The 20,833-nt window shown below is 51.3% G+C and overlaps 10 protein-coding genes across 10 annotated transcripts; 7 read left to right on the top strand and 3 right to left on the bottom strand.

Annotated features, from left to right (window-relative positions):
- Window positions 1–491: 491 nt before the first annotated feature.
- Window positions 492–1,859, bottom strand: hem13 (coproporphyrinogen oxidase; the record flags this gene model as incomplete). The annotated part of the gene is made up of 2 exons (XM_058449920.1): window positions 492–1,598; window positions 1,653–1,859. 2 exons carry the CDS (start codon window positions 1,857–1,859, stop codon window positions 492–494), a joined length of 1,314 nt encoding a protein of 437 aa, XP_058312264.1.
- A 1,611-nt stretch (window positions 1,860–3,470) lies between these two features.
- N7498_002857 (uncharacterized protein) lies at window positions 3,471–4,939 on the top strand (the record flags this gene model as incomplete). The annotated part of the gene is made up of 7 exons (XM_058449919.1): window positions 3,471–3,518; window positions 3,573–3,637; window positions 3,701–3,929; window positions 3,986–4,045; window positions 4,106–4,417; window positions 4,470–4,668; window positions 4,743–4,939. 7 exons carry the CDS (start codon window positions 3,471–3,473, stop codon window positions 4,937–4,939), a joined length of 1,110 nt encoding a protein of 369 aa, XP_058312263.1.
- Window positions 4,940–6,384: 1,445 nt separating this feature from the next.
- On the top strand, window positions 6,385–6,921 carry N7498_002856 (autophagy-related protein 8; the record flags this gene model as incomplete). The annotated part of the gene is made up of 3 exons (XM_058449918.1): window positions 6,385–6,474; window positions 6,585–6,817; window positions 6,888–6,921. The coding sequence occupies 3 exons, from the start codon at window positions 6,385–6,387 to the stop codon at window positions 6,919–6,921; spliced, it is 357 nt and encodes a 118-aa protein (XP_058312262.1).
- A 506-nt stretch (window positions 6,922–7,427) lies between these two features.
- On the top strand, window positions 7,428–8,746 carry N7498_002855 (putative mitochondrial GTP/GDP transporter Ggc1; the record flags this gene model as incomplete). Its single annotated transcript, XM_058449917.1, has 7 exons — window positions 7,428–7,542; window positions 7,604–7,641; window positions 7,698–7,739; window positions 7,803–7,916; window positions 7,978–8,111; window positions 8,173–8,350; window positions 8,411–8,746. The coding sequence occupies exons 1-7, from the start codon at window positions 7,455–7,457 to the stop codon at window positions 8,744–8,746; spliced, it is 930 nt and encodes a 309-aa protein (XP_058312261.1). The 5' UTR covers window positions 7,428–7,454.
- A 400-nt stretch (window positions 8,747–9,146) lies between these two features.
- N7498_002854 (uncharacterized protein) lies at window positions 9,147–9,488 on the top strand (the record flags this gene model as incomplete). The annotated part of the gene is made up of 2 exons (XM_058449916.1): window positions 9,147–9,169; window positions 9,311–9,488. 2 exons carry the CDS (start codon window positions 9,147–9,149, stop codon window positions 9,486–9,488), a joined length of 201 nt encoding a protein of 66 aa, XP_058312260.1.
- A 420-nt stretch (window positions 9,489–9,908) lies between these two features.
- hsp70 (molecular chaperone Hsp70) lies at window positions 9,909–11,819 on the bottom strand (the record flags this gene model as incomplete). The annotated part of the gene is made up of 1 exon (XM_058449915.1): window positions 9,909–11,819. The coding sequence occupies one exon, from the start codon at window positions 11,817–11,819 to the stop codon at window positions 9,909–9,911; it is 1,911 nt and encodes a 636-aa protein (XP_058312259.1).
- Window positions 11,820–13,272: 1,453 nt separating this feature from the next.
- On the top strand, window positions 13,273–15,642 carry N7498_002852 (OPT family oligopeptide transporter; the record flags this gene model as incomplete). The annotated part of the gene is made up of 1 exon (XM_058449914.1): window positions 13,273–15,642. The coding sequence occupies one exon, from the start codon at window positions 13,273–13,275 to the stop codon at window positions 15,640–15,642; it is 2,370 nt and encodes a 789-aa protein (XP_058312258.1).
- A 319-nt stretch (window positions 15,643–15,961) lies between these two features.
- On the top strand, window positions 15,962–16,473 carry N7498_002851 (histone H2A.Z-specific chaperone CHZ1; the record flags this gene model as incomplete). The annotated part of the gene is made up of 3 exons (XM_058449913.1): window positions 15,962–16,093; window positions 16,162–16,171; window positions 16,268–16,473. The coding sequence occupies 3 exons, from the start codon at window positions 15,962–15,964 to the stop codon at window positions 16,471–16,473; spliced, it is 348 nt and encodes a 115-aa protein (XP_058312257.1).
- A 485-nt stretch (window positions 16,474–16,958) lies between these two features.
- On the top strand, window positions 16,959–17,842 carry N7498_002850 (SNARE domain- containing protein; the record flags this gene model as incomplete). Its single annotated transcript, XM_058449912.1, has 4 exons — window positions 16,959–17,118; window positions 17,204–17,395; window positions 17,462–17,555; window positions 17,639–17,842. The coding sequence occupies exons 1-4, from the start codon at window positions 17,108–17,110 to the stop codon at window positions 17,840–17,842; spliced, it is 501 nt and encodes a 166-aa protein (XP_058312256.1). The 5' UTR covers window positions 16,959–17,107.
- A 730-nt stretch (window positions 17,843–18,572) lies between these two features.
- On the bottom strand, window positions 18,573–19,707 carry N7498_002849 (uncharacterized protein; the record flags this gene model as incomplete). Its single annotated transcript, XM_058449911.1, has 2 exons — window positions 18,573–19,610; window positions 19,675–19,707. The coding sequence occupies 2 exons, from the start codon at window positions 19,705–19,707 to the stop codon at window positions 18,573–18,575; spliced, it is 1,071 nt and encodes a 356-aa protein (XP_058312255.1).
- Between the last annotated feature and the right edge of the window lie 1,126 nt (window positions 19,708–20,833).

Below are 20,833 nucleotides of genomic sequence, written 5' to 3'. Positions count from 1 at the left end.
TTTGCTTGCCATTAAAATGGACCTGTAGCTCAATTGGTTAGAGCATCCAGCTTATGTAATCATCCCCACCGGGAGACTAACATGAATATTCCTGGAAGGTTGGCGGATCGATCCCGCCTAGGTCCATCCTTTTTTTGTCATCGTCTGTTGTCTTTGCATTTTTCGGTCTTGAGGGACGGACACCAGAGACTGGGCTTTTTGAAGCTATTTATTTGACTTCAATTTCTATACCCAAAAATACGAATGTCAATTGGTAGTTTGAATACCTAGGCAGAAAGTATAGCGTTTGGAGATGTGAAACAAGAGGCTGGTCACGAGTATATTAATCCATTGTAAGCTATCATTAGAGATATGCCAGGATTTCCTGAGATTTCAATGATATACCGAGAGAACATCTCCTTGTTTACTGTTTTACATGAAGTGTACATATATGAACATTTAGATCGGGAGCAGACGTGTGCAAAATTCTCTCCCAGGGAACTGGCCCTTGATTAAGCCCACTGCCGAGGGTGCTTCAACACATCCATGATCTCCTTTTCGCTGGTCTTGTCCTCGGCTAGCGCTTCTTCCTCCACTGGCATGCTCTCGGTCCTTGTTCCAGAGACAGGATCCATGTAAGCCCAGCTTGCAGTGCGCGGAAGACTCATGAGGATACTCTCGATGCGGGCGTTCGGGGTACGAAGGCCGAAGCTGGTACCACGATCGTAAACCAAGTTGAACTCGACATAGCGGCCGCGGCGCAGCTGCTGCCATTCCTTCTGAGATTCGGTGTAAGACATATCCTTTCGCCTTTCGAGGATGGGTACGTAGGATGGCAGGAAGGAGGCCAGGCCGTCCGAGACGAAAGAGAACAAGGTCTCTTGCGGGTTGGAGGACGAGCCAGCGGAAGTCTGGAGGAAGTTGGCGTCGAGGTCATCGAAGAAGATACCGCCGACACCGCGGCATTCACCGCGGTGAGGCAGGTAGAAGTATTTGTCACACCAAGCCTTGAACTTGGGGTAGTAAGTGGCGTCATGACGATCGCAGGCGTCCTTGATGGTCTTGTGGAAGTGCTGCGCATCCTCGGGGAAGAGATACGAGGGTGTCAGATCAGTGCCACCGCCAAACCACCAGTTCTTGTCACCGTTGATTGGGTCCTTTGGGTCCGAAGTCTCGAAGTATCGGTAGTTCAAGTGAACTGTCGGAGCCATGGGATTGTGCGGATGTAGGACCAGAGAGAGACCGGCAGCGAAGAACGTCAGTGATTCGACATCGGCGCCCACGAAGGACTTGTGGTCGGCGCGCATCTTCTCAATGGCAGCCCGCGGCAACTCGCCGTACACCACTGACACGTTCACGCCGGCTTTCTCGAAGACGTTACCGTCCTGCAATACGCACGAGATGCCACCACCGCCATTAGGACGCGTCCAAGTATCCGTCTTGAACTCCTTGCCGTCTATCCTGCCCAGCTCCTCAATAATCTTCTGCTGGTGGTCCTTGATGAGCTTCTCCATTCGTAAGCGCATGGGAGAGGATTCAGTGATGGGCGAAGACTTTTTCAGGGCCTCATCCAGCTCAACGATAGACGGGGAATCGAGGTCGGTAACTTCGCCAGTGGCCTGTAGACATGTTAGCAAGTTGAGTAGACGAAGTGTGGAGAACTCGTCACATACCATGGAGTAAATGATGGCGCCGATGAAGGGTACGCCGATTGCCAGACGCAGGTAGGGTCGCCACACAGTAAATTGATGTTTTTGACGTGGACTCTGCTCCGTGGCATAACCACGGAATGATCTGCCAGCATTGCGACCGGCTGTACGAGCGCATGAAGCAGACAGCTGGCCAAACCTCCGCAGAGGCATGAATGATCGCGAAGCCATCTTCGCGATGGGAGGATGTGCGCAAAACTGGCGGGGTAGGCGGAGAGAGCAATTGGACAGAGTTGAAACCAGTCTAACCCACGCCTTAAGAATGAATGAATGTAAAGAGTAAACTGGATTTCCGCGGGCAAATCGCGAGATCATGGAACACAGTCGTACGATCACCCGATGTTTGCAGTGTTTGCACAGATGAGATAAGCACCCGATAAGCCTTCGATTCGACTTTGATAGCAGCGCTCTACATGAGCTTAATGTTACGCCTTCAGGATGGTGTTAGCATTGAACTCAAACCTAACCGGAAATTCTCAGTGAATCATTAAATTTTGCGACCAGTCCGTATGTGGTAAATGACAAATCCAGTGTCCAAAACAGGCATGACATAAACAGTTCCGTGCTCCTATTTTCTGTGTGTAGAGTCAATAGGAAATAATACTTTGTGTCCGACGAAGCTCGCCAGCCTTCAGGTGAGAGATTTTCTCAATATTCCAAATTCTAACCCACTCAAAGCTAGATCGGTCAACTCGAAGGAAGCAGGATTCTTACTGGAGATTCCAAATAGAGTTATAGTATGGCGCTTACAGAAGTTCTGGTGTTTCAGAGGAGACAGGCAACCCTGCACTCTTACCTATGATCTCCCTCGCTTCCCATGCTTACGCGTCCGAGACTGATGAATAGTGTGTAAGATGCGTTCGATCGCGAGGATATAGAGAGCAACTTCGAAACAGATGTTAGCGCCGGCAATGAGAAACAATTTTTAGTAGCCGCTAGGTGGCTCTTACGGCGGCAAACAGCGGATTTCATGCACATGTGTTTCATTGCGCCTGGAACTGTGGGAGATGGGCGAAGAATTTGCTAAAAATATCCTTTTACCCGCGCGACTAAGTGGACCAATGTCCCTAACTGCATTAGATTCAAGCCGAAACACGTTCAGATTTCTGGAGAGTATCTGACACCTAGTTTGCCCCGATATTCTCGTCAAGGATCCGACAAGCTCTCCAGCCACCGGCTCCGTAGGTTCGGCTGGTGCGGCAACGCCAAATAACCCATTGTCTTACGAAGAGCCGCCTTGAATGCTACTAGAGAGAAGTGAGTCCATGATAGTGGATTGAATTCCGGCGCTGGCAGACTACACAACCCCGAGGCACAGCAGGTGAGCTTGTAAATTTCCAGACAAACCCCCACTATGGGTGAATCTATCATGTTAATCGCCTTAATAAGAATTAGCGGCTGGCAGTGTTTCCGATCCTGTTACGGTGGCCGTGGGGGCCAAACATCCCCACAGTGCAAAGTAATTGGCATGGCAATACGCCGGGGGCTAAGTCTTATAGTACGAAGTTGGCCGAGCAGAATAGGCGCTTGAAGATTAAGGGGGCGAGACTCATTGGATATGATGTGACGAAGCGTGCAGTTATGAATCACGCTAACAGAGTTACGTATGTAAGGGAACAGAAGAGTGGGGATTAGGACTTTAATAATGGGGCCAGGGGCGGGAATTAAAAAGACTAGGAGCTGGTATATATTTAGCTGGGGTCTCGTCCAGAAAGCACAGAATCAATTATCTCGAATATATCCCAATTTCAGAAGAGCCAATTTGAAGATATCATCGCCACAATGCGCCTACCTTCCTTACGAACAAGCCGAGCAGAAAATGCTAACACCGTACGGGACAACGCTCCATTTTGTGGCTTTCATGAGCTGACGGCGGTTCCATAGGAGACGACCCAGCGGAAAGACCTAGGATTGAAACTTATTGAGAAGGGGCTCAACCCAGTCGTCGAGTATGTCCATTTTTAATTTGGCAACCAGGATATCATCCGGAACTAATATTCACTGTGATACAGTATCGTTGCTGTTCATGGTCTAAATGGTCATAGAGACACGACATGGACAGCGGCAAATGGCAAGAACTGGCTTTCCGATTTTCTTCCCAAGGATATTCCAAATTCCAGGATTTGGAGCTGGGGTTACGATGCAAACACTCATAGCCGCTTTGGGGTGAGCCACAACACAATCTGGGACCATGGAGAAGCCCTTGTAGGCGCCCTGTCCAACGAAAGAGAATTGAGCAAGGTAAGAATACTATATAAAGTCACTTCACGATCAGGCTCACACCAAAGTCTCAATAGACAAGCCGTCTCCCCATCATTTTTATCGCCCACGATCTGGGTGGTATCGTGGTTAAAAGTGTACGCCATTTATGACATCCAGCCCTTCCTTGATTGATAGCTTATGCATTTGCACCGTAGGCATTGATCTACTCCAATGGAACTACCAGTGATCACCTACCAGAACACCACTGGATCAAAGCATGCACATATGGTATTATGTTTATGGGCACGCCGCATCAGGGTGTTAATGGTGTGAAAGCTGGCCGTTTGGTCTTAAATATGGCCTCGCTGTTTATGCCGACCAATAAAAAGATTATCGAAACGCTTCAGCGAGGTTCGGAATGGCTGGAAATGCAAAATGAGCAATACTTACCAATTTCGAAATTGTTCGTGACCCATTTTGCCTACGAAGAATACGAGACGAAGATCCCGGGAGGTGCAAAGACAATGGTAAGGAGATGATATACTTGAATTTCTATATGTGACTAACTCAAATCGAAAGATTGTTCCACGTTTCTCTGCCGTGATACCGGGAATGACTAATGCCGAGCGAATTGTTATACATGCAGACCATCGTGAAATGGTTCGGTTTGAGTCGAAAAGTGATGATGGGTATAGGGCAGTGTCAACTCGCATTTTTCGCATGACGGAGAAGGCAAGCGAGCTTGATCCACAATGGGCAGAGTCAACAATCCCGCAAAGTACGTACATATGCTAAAAAGGTTACTGCCATAGCAACAGTGAGTTTGTAATTGACTTGAAGTCGCGTGCATAGTGACACCTGACGGGCCATTCACAGTCACTTTCGGCATACCTGAGGCCCCCGAGTCAGAATGTTTCGTTGGCCGAGACCAGGAAATTTCACAGATTGGAAACAACTTGAGACACGCCGAAAATCGAAGAACCGTTGTACTTTACGGGCTGGGGGGAATGGGGAAGACCCAGCTGGCTCGCAACTACGCCAACATATAACGGAATATCTACTCTGCAGTATTTTGGTTTAACAGCAAAGATATGGATACGTTGAAACGAAGCCTTCTAAACGCTGCAGAACGGATCGAGAACAATCCGTCGTTCAAAGAAATTTGGTCTCGCATGAAAGAGAAAGGACTTGATGAAGGTGTCGAAGAGGTTAAGGCGGTCAAAGAGTGGTTAAACATACCCAGGAATACGCGGTAGCTGCTGATCTATGATAATTACGACACGCCTTCTGAGTTCCAGATCAGAGATTTCTTCCCAGAGACTCAACCAGGTGTAATCCTTGTGACCACTCGCCCTCATGGACTGATGTTGGGCCAACCTATTCTAGTCGAAAAATGATTATCACCCGTTGATATTGGGGAGGTCAGTAGCCAAGAATGGAACCTCTCTTCAGTCTCGCCGACCTCTATAAAAAGCAAGGCAGGCTGTCGGAGGCAGCGGAGATCGCGGATCAAACAATCCAGATAGCATACGGTTAGAATGAGGTGGGAAAACGATGGCCCCGAAATCTTCACCGTTGACCTGGAAGGAGGGCTCCCTTGATTAATGTGTTTCATAACCTTCGCATCGTTTCGTCTTCGAGTGTACCGCTCCTAACCATGGTATAGTGCTAGAAAGATAGATATAATGCCATCATTTCGTGCGTTCGTTCCGATGTTCTGTTGTGAGATAGGACGATATTTGCCTGCGGTTCTCAGAACAGTTAGTCCAAGATAATCAGCTACAGGAAATCACAAGTGTTGGTTTGTGTTGAGGCTGGCAAAGGCAAAGCTCTAACGTTTGGAACGGGCAGGTGGGTACGCTAAACCACATTGAGTATGGCGCCGTCCCGGAGCCGCAAGAACTTATTCGATCTATACCGCAGAGCGGCGACAGTTGCTCGGAATTTCATGATATGTTGGAGAGATCGGGTATGGTGAAAGCACATATCCATCCTAGGTTCGATACTTTGCCTTGGTGAATCTATTTGGCCTGGAATATTCCATGGTCAAGTATTTGCTGTACATCAGTGGAGAATCCACCTCTTCCGAGTTTACCGAGGATCGAGGATCGCTGGAATACCCGGTAGCACCATCCAAGCCACTGCACTCCGCAGGCGTGACGGCAGTACCTATATTTGTTTACGATAGCATAGGCAACTCTTAAGTAAGGCAAACCCGCGAATGACTCCGTGCACGTGCGCAAACCGCTGAGTCATGGGACCCGCTCACCGCCTCGTGATGGCCTTACGGCATCAGCGGGGTGTTGCCTTTTGTCATCGATCAGCATCTCCCCCTCTTCTTCATCACTCTCTCCTTCTCCATCAACCATTTCAAATATTCTTCATCAAAGCAGTTGTTCCAGCACCTGCTAATATTTCCAGTTCGTCTCTGCTTGAGCTTCCTCAATCATCCCCACTCCTCCCGACCCGCTTTACTTATCAGGTCTTATCAGTCATGCGGTCCAAGTTCAAGGACGAGCACCCATTCGAGAAGCGGAAGGCGGAGGCTGAGCGCATCCGCCAGAAGTACGCTGATAGAATCCCTGTAAGTCTCCCATCGACATAATGGTGTCTTCATTCTGGAGCGGATGGACCTTGGAAGGCTATCACACCCGCCCTTCACCGCTTGTTCGGTGGCTAACGGACTCGCGACAGGTCATCTGCGAGAAAGTCGAGAAGTCGGACATCGCTACCATCGACAAGAAGAAGTACCTCGTCCCGGCCGATCTCACGGTGGGCCAGTTCGTCTACGTGATCCGCAAGCGCATCAAGCTTTCCCCTGAGAAGGCTATCTTCATCTTCGTCGATGAGGTTCTTCCTCCCACTGCCGCCCTCATGAGCAGCATCTACGAGGAGCACAAGGATGAGGATGGCTTCCTGTACATCACGTATGTTCCCCTTCCCCTGCACACTGGGTGTCCCTTGGAAAGGAGACCATGCTGATCTGATGGATTCTAGATACTCCGGCGAGAACACTTTCGGTGACTTGTAAACGTTGATGCTTTTGATCTCATTCGCCATTCTGAGTGGTCTCAAGTGGCCCGTTTGGATCTTTGACGGGTTCATGATATCCGGTGGCCTTCAGTGATGTTGGCGGATGAGTCTCCCTCAGCCTCTGTGATGACGGTTTTTCTCGGTCAAAGCGGCGTTCCTTCGGTGTTGTGCAAATTTTAACTCCATCTTTGCTAGGCCATTATGCCCTATGCTAGCTTTCGAATGAAATTACAATCGTGGTTTAACCTACGACTTGACTGTTTGCCTCGGTCTCCTACCTTAGAGGGTTTGACCCGCAGACATAGCCATTAATTACGGCTTAAACCTGGCAGTAGAACGAGCAATTATTATGGCAGTTAGCAAAAAATATACGGCATAACAAGGACCCAACTGGAAATATTAGCAGGTGCTGGAACCAGCTCCGACGCCGGCCCCCCGATCGGGACTAGCGCCCCACCCGCATCGTCGCGATAAAATTTACAAGAACATGTGTCTGGAATTTATCCAGTTCATTCTCCCAACTTCGCAAAAATGTCTCCCGCTCTCGCCCACGCCGGTGCCGGCGCCGCCTCCAATGATGTCAAGAAGGAGTCTGCGACTGCTCGTCTCCTCGGTTCCGGTAAGATGAAACCGTCTCATCCAAGGAACGAACGACACCAATTGCTAACCCCGGAATATAGGCTGTGCTGGTATCGCCGAGCTGATGGTTTTCCATCCCGTACGAACCGATTGCCCCTAGAACTGCCCAGCTTCAGCACTGACGTACTGCCCCAGGTCGACACCACCGCAAAGCGATTGATGAGCAACCAGACCAGGGTGAGATCGGACTCGATTGTTGATACGCGCGCTGCGATTGTCGCTGACTTGAGATTTTCCTAGATCACTTCGACTACTACTTTCAACCAGGTCGTCTTCAAGGAGTACGCTACTGCCACTGTCGGCCGCAAGTTCACCTCGTTGTTTCCCGGTCTGGGCTACGCCGCTGGCTACAAGGTTGGTCTTTTATACGGACACCAGTCTGGGCTATGTGCAGCCAGCTGATACTCTTCTCAAGGTCCTTCAACGCATTTACAAGTACGGTGGCCAGCCCTTCGCTCGGGACTACCTGGCTCAGCACTACGGTACCGATTTCGATAACGCTTTCGGAAAGGGAACTGGAAAGGCCATCATGCACGCTACTGCTGGCAGGTGAGAAACGCCTATCGGGATTGATAATGGGAAGACTTGAGAGGCTGACAACATGCTCCAGTTTGATCGGTATTGGCGAGATCGTTCTGCTCCCTCTGGATGTCCTGAAGATTAAGCGTCAGACCAACCCCGAGGCCTTCCGTGGCCGTGGCCTGTTCAAGATCATCTCTGATGAGGGTATGGGTCTTTACCGCGGTGCCGGCTGGACTGCCGCCCGTAACGCCCCCGGCTCTTTCGCTGTACGTGCCGATCGCATCACGCTCGAGACCTAGAATCCCGTTTGCTAATTTGTATTCTAGCTCTTCGGTGGATCTGCCTTTGCCAAGGAGTGGATCTACAGCCTGAAGGACTATAACACGGCCTCCTGGTCCCAGAACTTTGTCGCTTCCATCTGCGGTGCCAGTGCCTCCCTGATTGTCTCGGCTCCCCTGGACGTGATCAAGACCCGTATTCAGAACCGCAACTTCGAGAACCCCGAGTCTGGATTCCGAATCGTCTCCAACATGGCCAAGCACGAGGGCATGGGCAGCTTCTTCAAGGGTCTCACCCCCAAGCTGCTGATGACCGGTCCCAAGTTGGTCTTCAGCTTCTGGCTGGCACAGACTCTGATCCCTGCCTTTGGCCAGGTTGTATAAAAAGGCCATGCTTGACGAGTTCTTTATAGCCGCGGCGTTTTTTTGACACTCCCCCCCTTTCCATTTCTCATTTTCTCTTCGGTCTTTCGGACTTTGGCAGCTCTTCATTGGCTAGCCTGTGTATTTTTTCCCTCATAGACATGGTTTATTCTACTCCAACGGGGTTTAGTTGCAGTCAAGAAATAAAACAAACTTCCATACCACCTGGACTAATGTCGAATGTTATTTGTTCTTTGAAATCTTATTGAATAAAACCGACCAGAACCCGAATCTTCATTAGTATCCAATCGAACTCATTATTATCACGTGATTGCATATCGAACTTGCGAGTCCCGCGATTCCGCATCAACTTCAATCCAAATTGACCTCGAGCTCCACAAACCAAAGCAGAAAATTCATAATGACCGTCTACCTTCTGTCGAAGTAAGCGCTCTCGCATCATCCAATGAAGCACTCCCATCTCCATGCCCAACAGAATAGCTGTGACCAGTTATTCCATCACCGCACCCAGGGCTTCCATTCCTCCGAAGCAAGCTCCAATCTAATACCTCTGCATGAAAACAGGATAGGTGACCCCCTATTCGCCCTCACAATGGGTGTCACAGCTGCACTCACTCGCATCCGCCGCGACCAACAAGAGAAGAACCCCGAACGAGCATCGGAGATTGGGTACGGAACCATCGCACAACTTGGCCAACGACGACTACAGCGGTGGTGGAATGGAGATTTCAAGGACTTATGATAAGAAGCCATTTCACTGCTTTCTTAACTGTCGAGCGCTTTCCTGTAATAATATGATTTCCTTGGATTTGGGCTTTGGTGTTCTGCTACCGTTTCCGTGATTAATACCGGGGGACAAGAGGTATTGCTTCACTAACAGTCAAGCAGTCAAGGCAAATAACAATAACTTCAAAACCCAATTACATCTACTACTCATGCCAGTCTACAAAATCACTACGAAAGGATATAATTGAATAAGAAGGAAATTTTGAATTGGCTTGGGACTGTATATGTCCCAGCAGAGATAACCTTGGATCTATGCAATCATGCGCAAAAAAAGAAAACTCGATATCCCATAAGTCGTAAAACAAGACGTGAAAGGAAAATTGTTAAGCCATATGGCGAGCATCATGAAAAAAACTAAAAAAGGGAAACGAGACTTTTAGTCAAGCTCCTCAGGCTCCTCAGTGCTGCTGGGCTTCTGGGTAGACTCAGCACCGGGAGCACCGCTGGGGTCACCACCGGTGGCCTCGTAGGCACCCTTCATGATGGGAGTGGCAACAGCCTCAAGCTCCTTCTGCTGAGACTCGTACTCATCCTTCTCAGCAGTCTGGTTGTTGTCGAGCCAGGAGATGACCTCGCTGACCTTCTCCTCGATCTTCTTCTTGTCATCGTCGGAGATGGGGAGCTTGCCCTCGTTGACGGTGGACTTGAGGGAGTAGGCGTAGGACTCGAGGCCGTTCTTGGCCTGGATACGGCCAGCCTCAATCTCATCCTCCTCCTTGTACTTCTCAGCCTCAGCGAGCATGCGCTCGATCTCCTCCTTGGAGAGACGGCCCTTGTCGTTGGAGATGGTGATCTTGTGGGTCTTTCCGGTACCCTTCTCAACGGCAGAGACGTTCATGATACCGTTGGCATCGAGATCGAAGGTGACCTCAATCTGGGGAACACCACGGGGGGCAGGGGGGATGCCAGTGAGCTCGAACTTGCCGAGCAGGTTGTTGTCCTTGGTACGGGCACGCTCACCCTCGAAGACCTGGATAAGGACACCGGGCTGGTTGTCGGAGTAGGTGGAGAAGGTCTCGGACTTCTTGGTGGGGATAGTGGTGTTGCGCTTGATCAGAGCAGTCATGACACCACCGGCAGTCTCGATACCGAGGGACAGAGGGGCAACGTCGAGCAGCAGGATCTCGTTGGTGGACTTGGAGGAAGTGTCACCAGACAGGATAGCGGCCTGGACGGCAGCACCGTAGGCGACGGCCTCGTCGGGGTTGATGGACTTGTTAGCGTCCTTGTTGAAGAAGTCGGAGACGAGCTTCTGGATCTTGGGGATACGGGTGGAACCACCGACCAGGACGATCTCGTGGACAGAGGACTTGTCGATCTTGGCGTCGCGGAGGACACGCTCGACGGGCTCCATGGTGCCGCGGAAGAGGTCCTGGCAGAGCTCCTCGAAACGGGCACGGGTGATGGAGGTGTAGAAGTCGATACCCTCGAAGAGAGAGTCGATCTCAATGGAGGTCTGGGCAGCAGACGAGAGAGTACGCTTGGCACGCTCGCAAGCAGTGCGGAGACGGCGAAGGGCACGAGCGTTGCTGGTCAGGTCCTTCTTGTGCTTGCGCTTGAACTCGTTGACGAAGTGGTTGACGAGACGGTTGTCGAAGTCCTCACCACCAAGGTGAGTGTCACCAGCAGTGGACTTGACCTCGAAGATACCCTCCTCAATGGTCAGGAGGGAAACATCGAAGGTACCACCACCCAGATCGAAGATGAGCACGTTGCGCTCACCCTCCTGCTTCTTGTCAAGACCGTAGGCAATGGCAGCAGCAGTGGGCTCGTTGATGATACGGAGGACGTTCAGACCGGCAATAAGACCGGCGTCCTTGGTAGCCTGACGCTGAGAGTCGTTGAAGTAGGCGGGGACAGTGATGACAGCGTTGTTGACGGTGCCACCGAGGTAGGCCTCGGCAGTCTCACGCATCTTGGTGAGGATCATAGAGGAGATCTCCTCGGGAGTGAACTGCTTGGTCTCACCCTTGAACTCAACCTCGAGAATGGGCTTGGAGGCCTTGTCGACGACCTTGAAGGGCCAGTGCTTCATATCAGCCTGGACCTCTGCGTCCGCAAAACGACGACCGATGAGACGCTTGGCGTCGAAGACGGTGTTGTGGGGGTTCATGGCGACCTGGTTCTTGGCAGCATCACCGATGAGACGCTCGGTGTCGGTGAAGGCAACGAACGAGGGGGTAGTGCGGTTACCCTGGTCGTTGGCGATGATCTCAATGCGGTCATCACGGAACACACCCACACAGGAGTAGGTGGTACCCAGATCGATACCGACGGCGGGGGCCATGGTGAATGTGTGTCGTTAAAAGGAAAGAAATTCGTGGAATAGGTAGAAGGTAGTGTACAGGGTGGAAAGGAGGCGGGAGGATTAAGGGTATTTGAAAAGTGAAGAGAGAAAAGAAGGGAGTGTGGGCTGCGAAATCCTCCTATATAGTGAGCGGTGTATTGCTCAGAAGCTTCTAGCAGGTAGCTTCCACGGGAGTCCACGGGTTTCCATGGTCTTCGATGCCCCAGCAACAGCCTGTCCGCGGTCTTTCTTGAAAGGACCCGCTGGTTCCAGACGGCTCTAGTGGAGACAAGCTGTCTCTCGAAGCTACAGGATATTCCCTAGCTGCTCTGGATAGCGTACAATTCGTCGTTCTGCATTGTTGATGCTGGTCAATTTTTTTTGGCGGGGCAAGTGAATGATGTCAGCGAGAAAAGTTACCATTCTTTTGTTACCACCGTGCGTACCGGCGGGGTACGGAGGTCAGGCCACCCTTGGCGGGTCAGGCCACCTTCGGCGGGTCTGGCCAGGGCGCATGGTAGTATCGATACGGTCACCGTTTCGTGGGCGTCATCATGAATTCATCTTTTCGACTCCACAGAATGCAGATGACTCTTCCATCGCTGCCTGAGGCGTCAAATTAAGAGATTTAAGGTATTCAGGCAACGAGGCAACAAGACAGTCGCGCATTCAGCCACCCGAGGTATGGACCAGCCCATTAGCTTATCCTGAATACTCTAATTACTATGTACATGGTCCGATATGATCACTCACCGCGCAACCCATGCTTTCTTGCTTTATGCCTTTCATACCGTCAACGCTTGCATCCGTGATTGCTGACTTCGAAGCCCCGAGACACCCATGGAAATGTCGCACGTTTCCTTCGTTCCTTGATCGCATGACCATGTCCCGCATGGAAATTGAATGAAAACGAGAAGAGAAAATAGAAACACGGAAACGTAGAACGCCCAATTCAGATTCGCCAGCCCGATCTCGCAGACTCACACTCACACCATTGGAAAAATGCATGCAAATTCCCCCGCTGAGATTCCGCTGAGCAAAAAGGGGAAAGGCCTGTTGAACCAACCCTCTTTGAGACAGCCCTGATAACGCCATCCACGCTATAATTGACCGACCGCTCAAGTTCTACCGCATTCGAGCTCTCTGACGCGCATCCAATGTAACTCACCCACATTAGTCTCGAATCCCAGCTGTTGTCCCACCTATCCATCTTCCTGATTGGGCTTGATCCGATGCGAAGATCGCATTGAAGCTACGGCAGCTCCGCCGGGCAACTTTGGCTGGTGGCTTCGATACGCTTGGCTCGCACGCCATGGAGACCATGAATGTGTGACCTTGTAAAAAGCAGGATCCCACGCCCCTCCGTGAAAATGGACGGTCCTTATTTCTCTACCCCGCCACCTGTTGGTATTCCCAGAATTGCAGAGGGGGTTCACGAATATCTCTCGCGAAGATGGCTCTTCTGAATGCGTTCAAGCGGCAACAGGAACACCAGGAAGAGAACACATCAGAGCATGCGTCGGAAGATCCCGTCGATATGCCTTCGACCAAGACAGAGGTCGTCGACACCATCTTCCCCGATGAAGAGAAACTGAAGGCAACGAGCGAGACCGTGGCTATCGAAGAGGAAAGCCACAACGACCCAGAAATCGCCGCATTGCCTCTCCAGGTGCGTCAGTTGATCAACCTGACCGACGATCCGACTCTGCCCACCATTACCTTCCGCTACTTTGTGCTCTCGGCCATTTTCGTCATCCCCGGTGCTTTTCTGTCCCAGATGAGCTATTTCCGGACTACCAGTGCAAACTACTCGGTTTTCTTCGTCCAAATTGCCTGCCACTATGCTGGACACTTCCTCGCAAGGACACTGCCAAGATGGGTAGTTCGAGTGCCGGGGACCAGCTGGTCATTTAGCCTCAATCCTGGGGCCTGGAGTATCAAGGAACACGTGCTGGTCACGGTGACGGCGGCCTCGGGGGCGACGTACAACATGGGGTATGCTCCGATTGTCTTGGCTGAGCTCTGGTATGGAGAGAGAATCCCGCCGGCCGTTGCACTCTTCTTCATGCTGGCCATTGTGTGGACTGGGTACGCTTTTGTGGCTCTGGCTCGACAGATCCTTCTGCCGGACCCGGAATACATCTGGCCGCAAGCCTTGATGCAGACAATATTGTTTGAAACATTCCGGAAAACCGACACATCGTCTCGCCTCGCACGTCGCCAGATGAAAGTATTCTTCTTTTCCCTGCTGGGGATGACCATGTGGCAATTCCTGCCGGAATACGTATTTCCGCTCACCTCGTCACTGGCTTTCCTTTGTAGGGTTGCACCGAGAAACCCAGTAGCCAACTTCATTGGGTCCGGAATAGGTGGCATGGGCTTCCTCAACCTCTCCTTGGACTGGTCCAACATCAACTGGAATGGGTCCTCCATTTTGCTCACTCCATGGTGGACTCAGGTTATTTTGTTTCTGGCCTTTGCCTTCAGCTGTTGGGTCTTGCTTCCTGCAGCAAAGTGGGGAAACCTTGGATCTTTCAAGCATGGTCTCATGTCAAATGGCCTCATGCTAGCCAACGGCACAAAATACCCGATCTCGGAGGTGCTCACTCCGACCTATCATCTCAATGAGACTGCATACCAGGAGTACGGCCCAATGTATATGGGCTTGCAAAATGTGTGGGCGACTTTCTTTGACTATGCTAAGCTGCTGGCTGCGGTGACTTGGATTGCTACTTTTGGGTTCGTCCAGGTGAGCAGCAACCTCAAGAAGGTCTTCACTCGCAAGAAGGCTACATATGCAGCGGGCCAGGGCATCCACTACCAGTACAACGATCGCCTCAATGTCATTCAGCGACAGTATAAAGAGATCCCGTCGTGGTGGTACATTGCCCTGTTCCTGGTGGCATTTGTCATCCTGGTCACCAGCATTGCGTGCGGGTACCTCTTCATTCCGATCTGGACCTTGTTCGTGGCACTTGCCAGTGCAGCGATCTTTGTTATTCCCTTTGCCTGGCTGTATGCCATCTCGAACTATCAGCTTGAGACCGGTTCGTTCAACGAGCTGGTGTATGGCTATATGGTGCACACCAAGGCCGGTGAAAATCATCAGCACCCTTGTGGTCCGTCTGTCTACGGCTCTATTGCTGGTGATGCTTGGTACCGCGCGCAATATATGCTCCAGGATCAGAAAATCGGCCATTATATGCACATCCCTCCCCGTCAGGTGTTCTTCTCCCAGATCTTCGGTACGCTCATGGGTGTTCCGATCAACTACGCTGTCATCCGCTGGGTCATGAACACCAAGGGCGATTACTTGACGGGGAAGAAGAGCGACCCACTCAACCAGTGGACGGGTCAAAAACTGGTCACCTCCAACACGATGGGTGTGCAGTACGCAATTCTTGGACCCAAGCGACTCTTTGCTGAGGCGGAGATGTCCCCGCTCCCCTGGTCCTTCCTCGTGGGAGCCGTCATCCCTCCTATCCTGTTCATCTTCCACCGCATCTTCCCACGACTACGGATTGATTTGTGGAATGTCAGCATCTTCTTCGGTGGTCTGGCCATGTTCTACGGCAATATCAGTACGGGGTACACATCGGCCATCATCGGTGCATACATCGCGATGTACTGGGCCTACCGACGTCACTTCGAAGTGTGGAAGCGCTATAATTATCTAGTAGCAGCGGCCTTTGATGCAGGTTTCAATCTCAACATGCTGCTCATCTTTTTCTTCTTCGGGGCTGGCAAGCAGATCTCGATGCCGAAGTGGTGGGGCAACAACGCCGATTCGGTGGAACGGTGCTTTGCTTTGAATAGTCAGTAGCAATAAGCCTTGATCTTAGCACCAAACGAATCCGATTGCTTTTTATGACCTCCAATTCAAGGCCTATAGTAGTCACCAAGCACGGATCGGATCATCCACAGGTCCAGAAAGATGTCTCGCGGTAAGGCCGAACCCTAAGGCCCCCACCGCCACCGCCATGGCGAATCACGTCACGGGATCGCGGCGTCCCTTACTGTTGCGGGTTGTTTTGGTTGAACTACCTTACTTGCAGACCGTCTCTTTAAATCCCTTCCCTCGCCTTCTTCCACCTCGTAATTCTCCCCCATCTCCCACCTTTTTACCACGCACATAATTCATCATGGGTGACCACGCCACCACCACCAACCCCAACGAGACCGCCTTCGCGGACAAGGGCAAGGGCAAGGCCCAGGACCCTACCCATGACCAGAACATGGAATCCGACAGCGAGTCCGAGAGCGAACCCGAGCTGGTGAGTTTGCGCAATCCATCCACATTGCCATCAACCGAGACATCGACACTGACTGAAACCTTCTCCAGCCCGACAATGGTACGAATCCCGCCACCACATAGTCTGTAGCCAATGGCTACCGATAATCCAAGCCCCCGATCCAATTGAGACCATACTGACCTTGATTCCCGACAGACGAGGATGAGGAAGACAACGGCGACGGCAACCTCGAGCCCATCTCGCAGGACAACATCATCTCTGGCGGCCGTCGCACGCGCGGCAAGCAGATCAACTGGGAGACCGTACACTCCCAGAACGCAGACGCGATGGAGGATGAGGAGGATGATGACGAGGACTACCAGGGCGCCGGTGACGACAACGACGACCAGATGCGCGACTAAGCGGCTGGCTTTGATGAAAAAAGCTTAAGTGACATGGGGAATGATCTGTGGATCGGCGCTATCCATTTGGGGGGAGGCTCTCTCTCTTTCTCTCTTGTGCTCTCCTTGAGACTTAACTTGTTCTCCGAGTCACGCGATAAATCGGCGATGACAATGAATCAATGAAGCTGATCTTTACGATCTTTTCTACTCTATTTTCTCTCCCGAGTTGCACTTCGCGGCGGGTCTTTTTTCTGTAGTACCTGGAGACGTAAACAATAGATGCAGTTCAAGCTTAGCGCTTTAGCTATGCGATCAGCACGCCCGTTATACGCTTCGCCCGAGGCAAGCTAGGCCATCTCCTTATGTTTAATTGATTCCATCTCACCAAAACAATCTATTGGTTCTGCTCGAATCCCTTGTAAACATCGCTCGTCATCACGTGCGGCCGCCTCGGGCGAGACCAACAAGCTTTGGCCACCTTGTGTTTTTGCCCTCCGCAAGCATCCAAGTCGACTACTCAAACGACATGGTTGTGAACTCCAGTCGCTAATAGCCAGCAATGTTCCTGAACTATTATTGACCGCCCCCCGATTCCTCCTGAGCGACTCTACCAAAGACCTCGGTTCGTTCTGAACCAACCCGAACGACCATCATGTCTTCACGGTATAGTCCCCGGTCCCTGCTTTTCTCAGGGTCCTTCTTCTGATGACCCTTCAACGTATCTTGGAACTAATATTACGTCGACTAGATTTCCCCGCCAACGCGACCCCCGCGCCTCATCCTCCCTCTTCGACTCATATGGTGGCGACTCTCGCCCGGCCAGCAGATCGCCCGCGCCGTCAGGCGGATATGGATACGGAGGTTACCCCAGTCCGGCAGGCAGCTATGGCAATGGAAGTGCTGCGGGGGCCTCATATAGGAGCGCAACCCCGGATAAGAAGTACGTCCGAGTGCTCTGAGCCTGCCCAACGCTTTATCAATATCGAGCCTAACCTTTGAACTGTAGGGGCCACTACTCTGACGCAGTTCTCTCATCCCTCGAATCACAAAATGATGCGGAAGTGGAAGGCATCACCGCTAAGGTGAAGATGCTGAAAGATGTAAGCGCGTCTCATTTGCAGGACTATTGCTGCGAGATGAATGGGGAGCCCTCGAAGGACAAGCGCTGACAACGAACCGCCAGATCTCTATCGCCATCGGTGACGAGATTCGGGATACCACATACCTAGAGGGGCTCGAAAGTTCATTCGAAAACACACGAGTCCGGATCCGCGGAAACATGAACCGCATGCTCCGCATGGCTGACAGCACCGGCGTCGGCTGGAGAGTGTGGCTTGGGTTCTTCTTCGCCGTCTTCCTCTTGTTCTTTTACGTGTGGATATTTTAGTGGCCACCGCCGCACTCGCCCGTTTTACTTTCGCCTCGGTTCCTTCCTACGTCTTATTTAATACTTTTGCCTGCCGACACACTACCGGGACCATTGCTTTGGGTTTCCTTTGGTTGACGGGCGTGCATACATACATTTTTATGAAGTACCAGCATGGTTTTTGACTGCGGTGTTTTGGAGTTTGCTTTTCATTGGAATAACATGCCATTTGATTTCTCTGGCGGTACCTACATATAATGTCGACTTCGTTTCCAGAATTTGGGAATCATGCTCTTTAAAGCTATTCCTGGCAGCTCTTTCGAGTGCTTGCTATACCGTGGAATCTCGATTGGCGGTCTTTTTGGGCAGAGCTCCTCGGCCAGGAGCTTAGGCTCCTTGAAATTCGATTGATGTATAAGTATATAGTACATAATGCAAAGGAAACAAGCCTTGAGGGCTCGTTTGTGCAGAGAAATTCAATCAGCTTGGTTTCGTAAGTCTAACCCCGAATGTTCTCTACATACCGCGAGCATCACTGTGGGAAATGTCCTCTTTTACGGCGAATACTATAGGCTTCGTGATAGGATAACGAGCAATTCTCAGAACAAATATGCAATAGAGTGGTATCCTTGCAGCAATGAGTATCTTGGATACCATACACCTCTATGGTTCCCAGGGCCTTGAGCCCACCCAGACGCCGATGACAATGCAAATCGCTGAACCGTACCCTCACAACAGCCCATAGGCCAGCTCAATTGATACTGTCTCGAGGCCCGCCCACGCGTCGAGGGAATCGTCGAGCAAACCCACTGCGGCGACTAGTCTGGCTCGTCACCGAGGCGCGCAAGTCATCCTCCTCAAACATCATACTGCTTGAATCAAAAGCATCACCTCCGCCACTCCAACGTTGCAAGAAGCGCGACTGAGCTTCCGTCTCCCGCTCACGCCGAGGCGGCGGCGGAGGCAATCCACCCCGGCTATTAGGCGTGCTGGTCCTGAAGTGCTCCGAAGGACGCGCACCGACGATCTCATCATCCCCATTCTCATTCTCATCCTCCTCATCAAGCTCGTCCTCAGTATCCGTATGCTGCCATTCACCCTCCTGCTCCGAACCATCCTCCGCAGCATCGGGAACATCATCGTCAAGATCCCGCTCCATACCATCACTCAGCCCCTCGGCAGTCGGAACCGCCGCATCCAAATCCGGCTGATTATCGAAATCATCCTCGTACTCATCGTAGTCATCGTCCGGATATCCCTCGGGGATATCATCATCCAGATCACGTTCCATATAGCCCTCCTCGTCAGCAATGTCCTCCTCTTCAAGGCCTTCCTCGCCTTCCTCAACAAGACCCTCGGCCTCGACATCGGCATCAGGAATCTCATCATCCAAATCCCGCTCCATTCCCTCTTCCTCCTCTTCTTCACGCACCCCTGTATCATCATCCATCAGTCCCTCCCCTTCAGCAGCATTCATCTCAGCCTGCGCAGCCAAGAGGGCTTCTTCGCGCTCAGCCTCCTCTTCTTTCATGCCAAGCATAGTCTTCGCGCATCCTGCGGGTCTGATCCAGGAGTAGCCAAACGAGGCGATATTCTGTTTGCGGGTGCGCAGGGCGCGTTCTTCGACTAGGAGTGCTGAGAGGGAGTTCGCTGGGGAGCGGGAGGGCATGAAGGCGCGATGGGTGGTTGTGTTGGCATTGCGGCGGGGATGGTTGGCGGGGTCATTTGGGTTTTGCTGTGGGGAGGAGGATCGGTATGGTTGGGAGCCTCCGAACCAGAGCTCATGGGACTGTTTATTGTAGGATTGTGTCAAACTGGGGGCTTGGAAGTCGAGGTGGAGGGTGGTCACTTACGTCGCGGGGGGTGATGAATGGGAGGGAGAGCATTGTTGTGTTGGTGGTGGATTGCTCTGTATGGCGTGATAAGACAAATTTGTGTGTCTAGGATGATTGAGGAGGAGCTCTGGGCGTGGAGTGTGCCTTTGCGCGTTCCTGCGTCTTGCGATGCTGCAGGTGGGCAGTGGAAGGTTTTTGTTGCAGGCACGGTGGCCGGTATAGTCCCGAAGGGTTCAAATCTACAGGAACTTCATAGGCCGCGGTATTTCTCGGTGGATGTCATAGGTGAGGAATTGTCGGGCCCGTTTGGAGATATCGATGCGCAGTGAAGTGATCATCAAGCTCGGGCAACGGAGCTAGGGCGGGACACAAAAGTTGCGGCTCCACCGCAAACCATAACATTGGCGCGATTGCGGGGAGCTTGTGCATCCGATTATCATAGTCTATACAGTTATTATTCGAGTAAGGCCATACAAGCCGACATCATGAGCAATTCAGGTGATAATTAACTGGATTTTGGGATGATACTGGAGCAATCATTTCAGGCCACTCCGAGGTATATTCAGTCTCGGGGCTTCAGATTCCACCACATATCTACGAGTTCAACGACCAATTTCACAACATGCAGGCCACTGACCTACTATTTTCTCTCTACATCCAAGCACAAGATTTTTTTAAACAAGGCCCTGCCTTCAGGTAACGCTTGATCAATCCTTCTTTCTTGCTATGATTTGAATGATTGGCGAAGACTTTCGTTTATACTGCGACTACATTGAGTGTGTTTCTTACCAGGCGGGAATGTTCGAGTATCATGTGGGATATTCTTGATTAATTGATTATATTTGACTATGAACGCATCGATATTGCGAATTGTACCGGGTACTGTGGAAGAGTATGGCACACTTCAAGGTAGGGGTACTTGGCACTAGGCAACAGACTCAAAGCTGAGATCAACCGTACCAAGTTAGATCTACGCATTACCAAGCCATTTATTACAAGGATCCTACAAAAGGTTTTGCATCTAAGAAGCTTCGACTCGGCTGCAGAAATCATAGTCACCGGGGGCCACTGGATCATATGCAGCGTCAAGACAGAAACTAGAAGAGCGGTAGCAGATCTCGCGGACCGAGAATATTCGCCGAGCCGGACGAGTTTCACCCGCCGGATTCCTCAAGTC

This window comes from Penicillium cinerascens, assembly GCF_028974065.1.
Source record: "Penicillium cinerascens strain IBT 15544 chromosome Unknown contig_1_segment0_segment0, whole genome shotgun sequence".
Lineage (NCBI taxonomy): Eukaryota > Fungi > Ascomycota > Eurotiomycetes > Eurotiales > Aspergillaceae > Penicillium > Penicillium cinerascens.
This window is presented reverse-complemented; position numbering and strand designations above follow the sequence as displayed.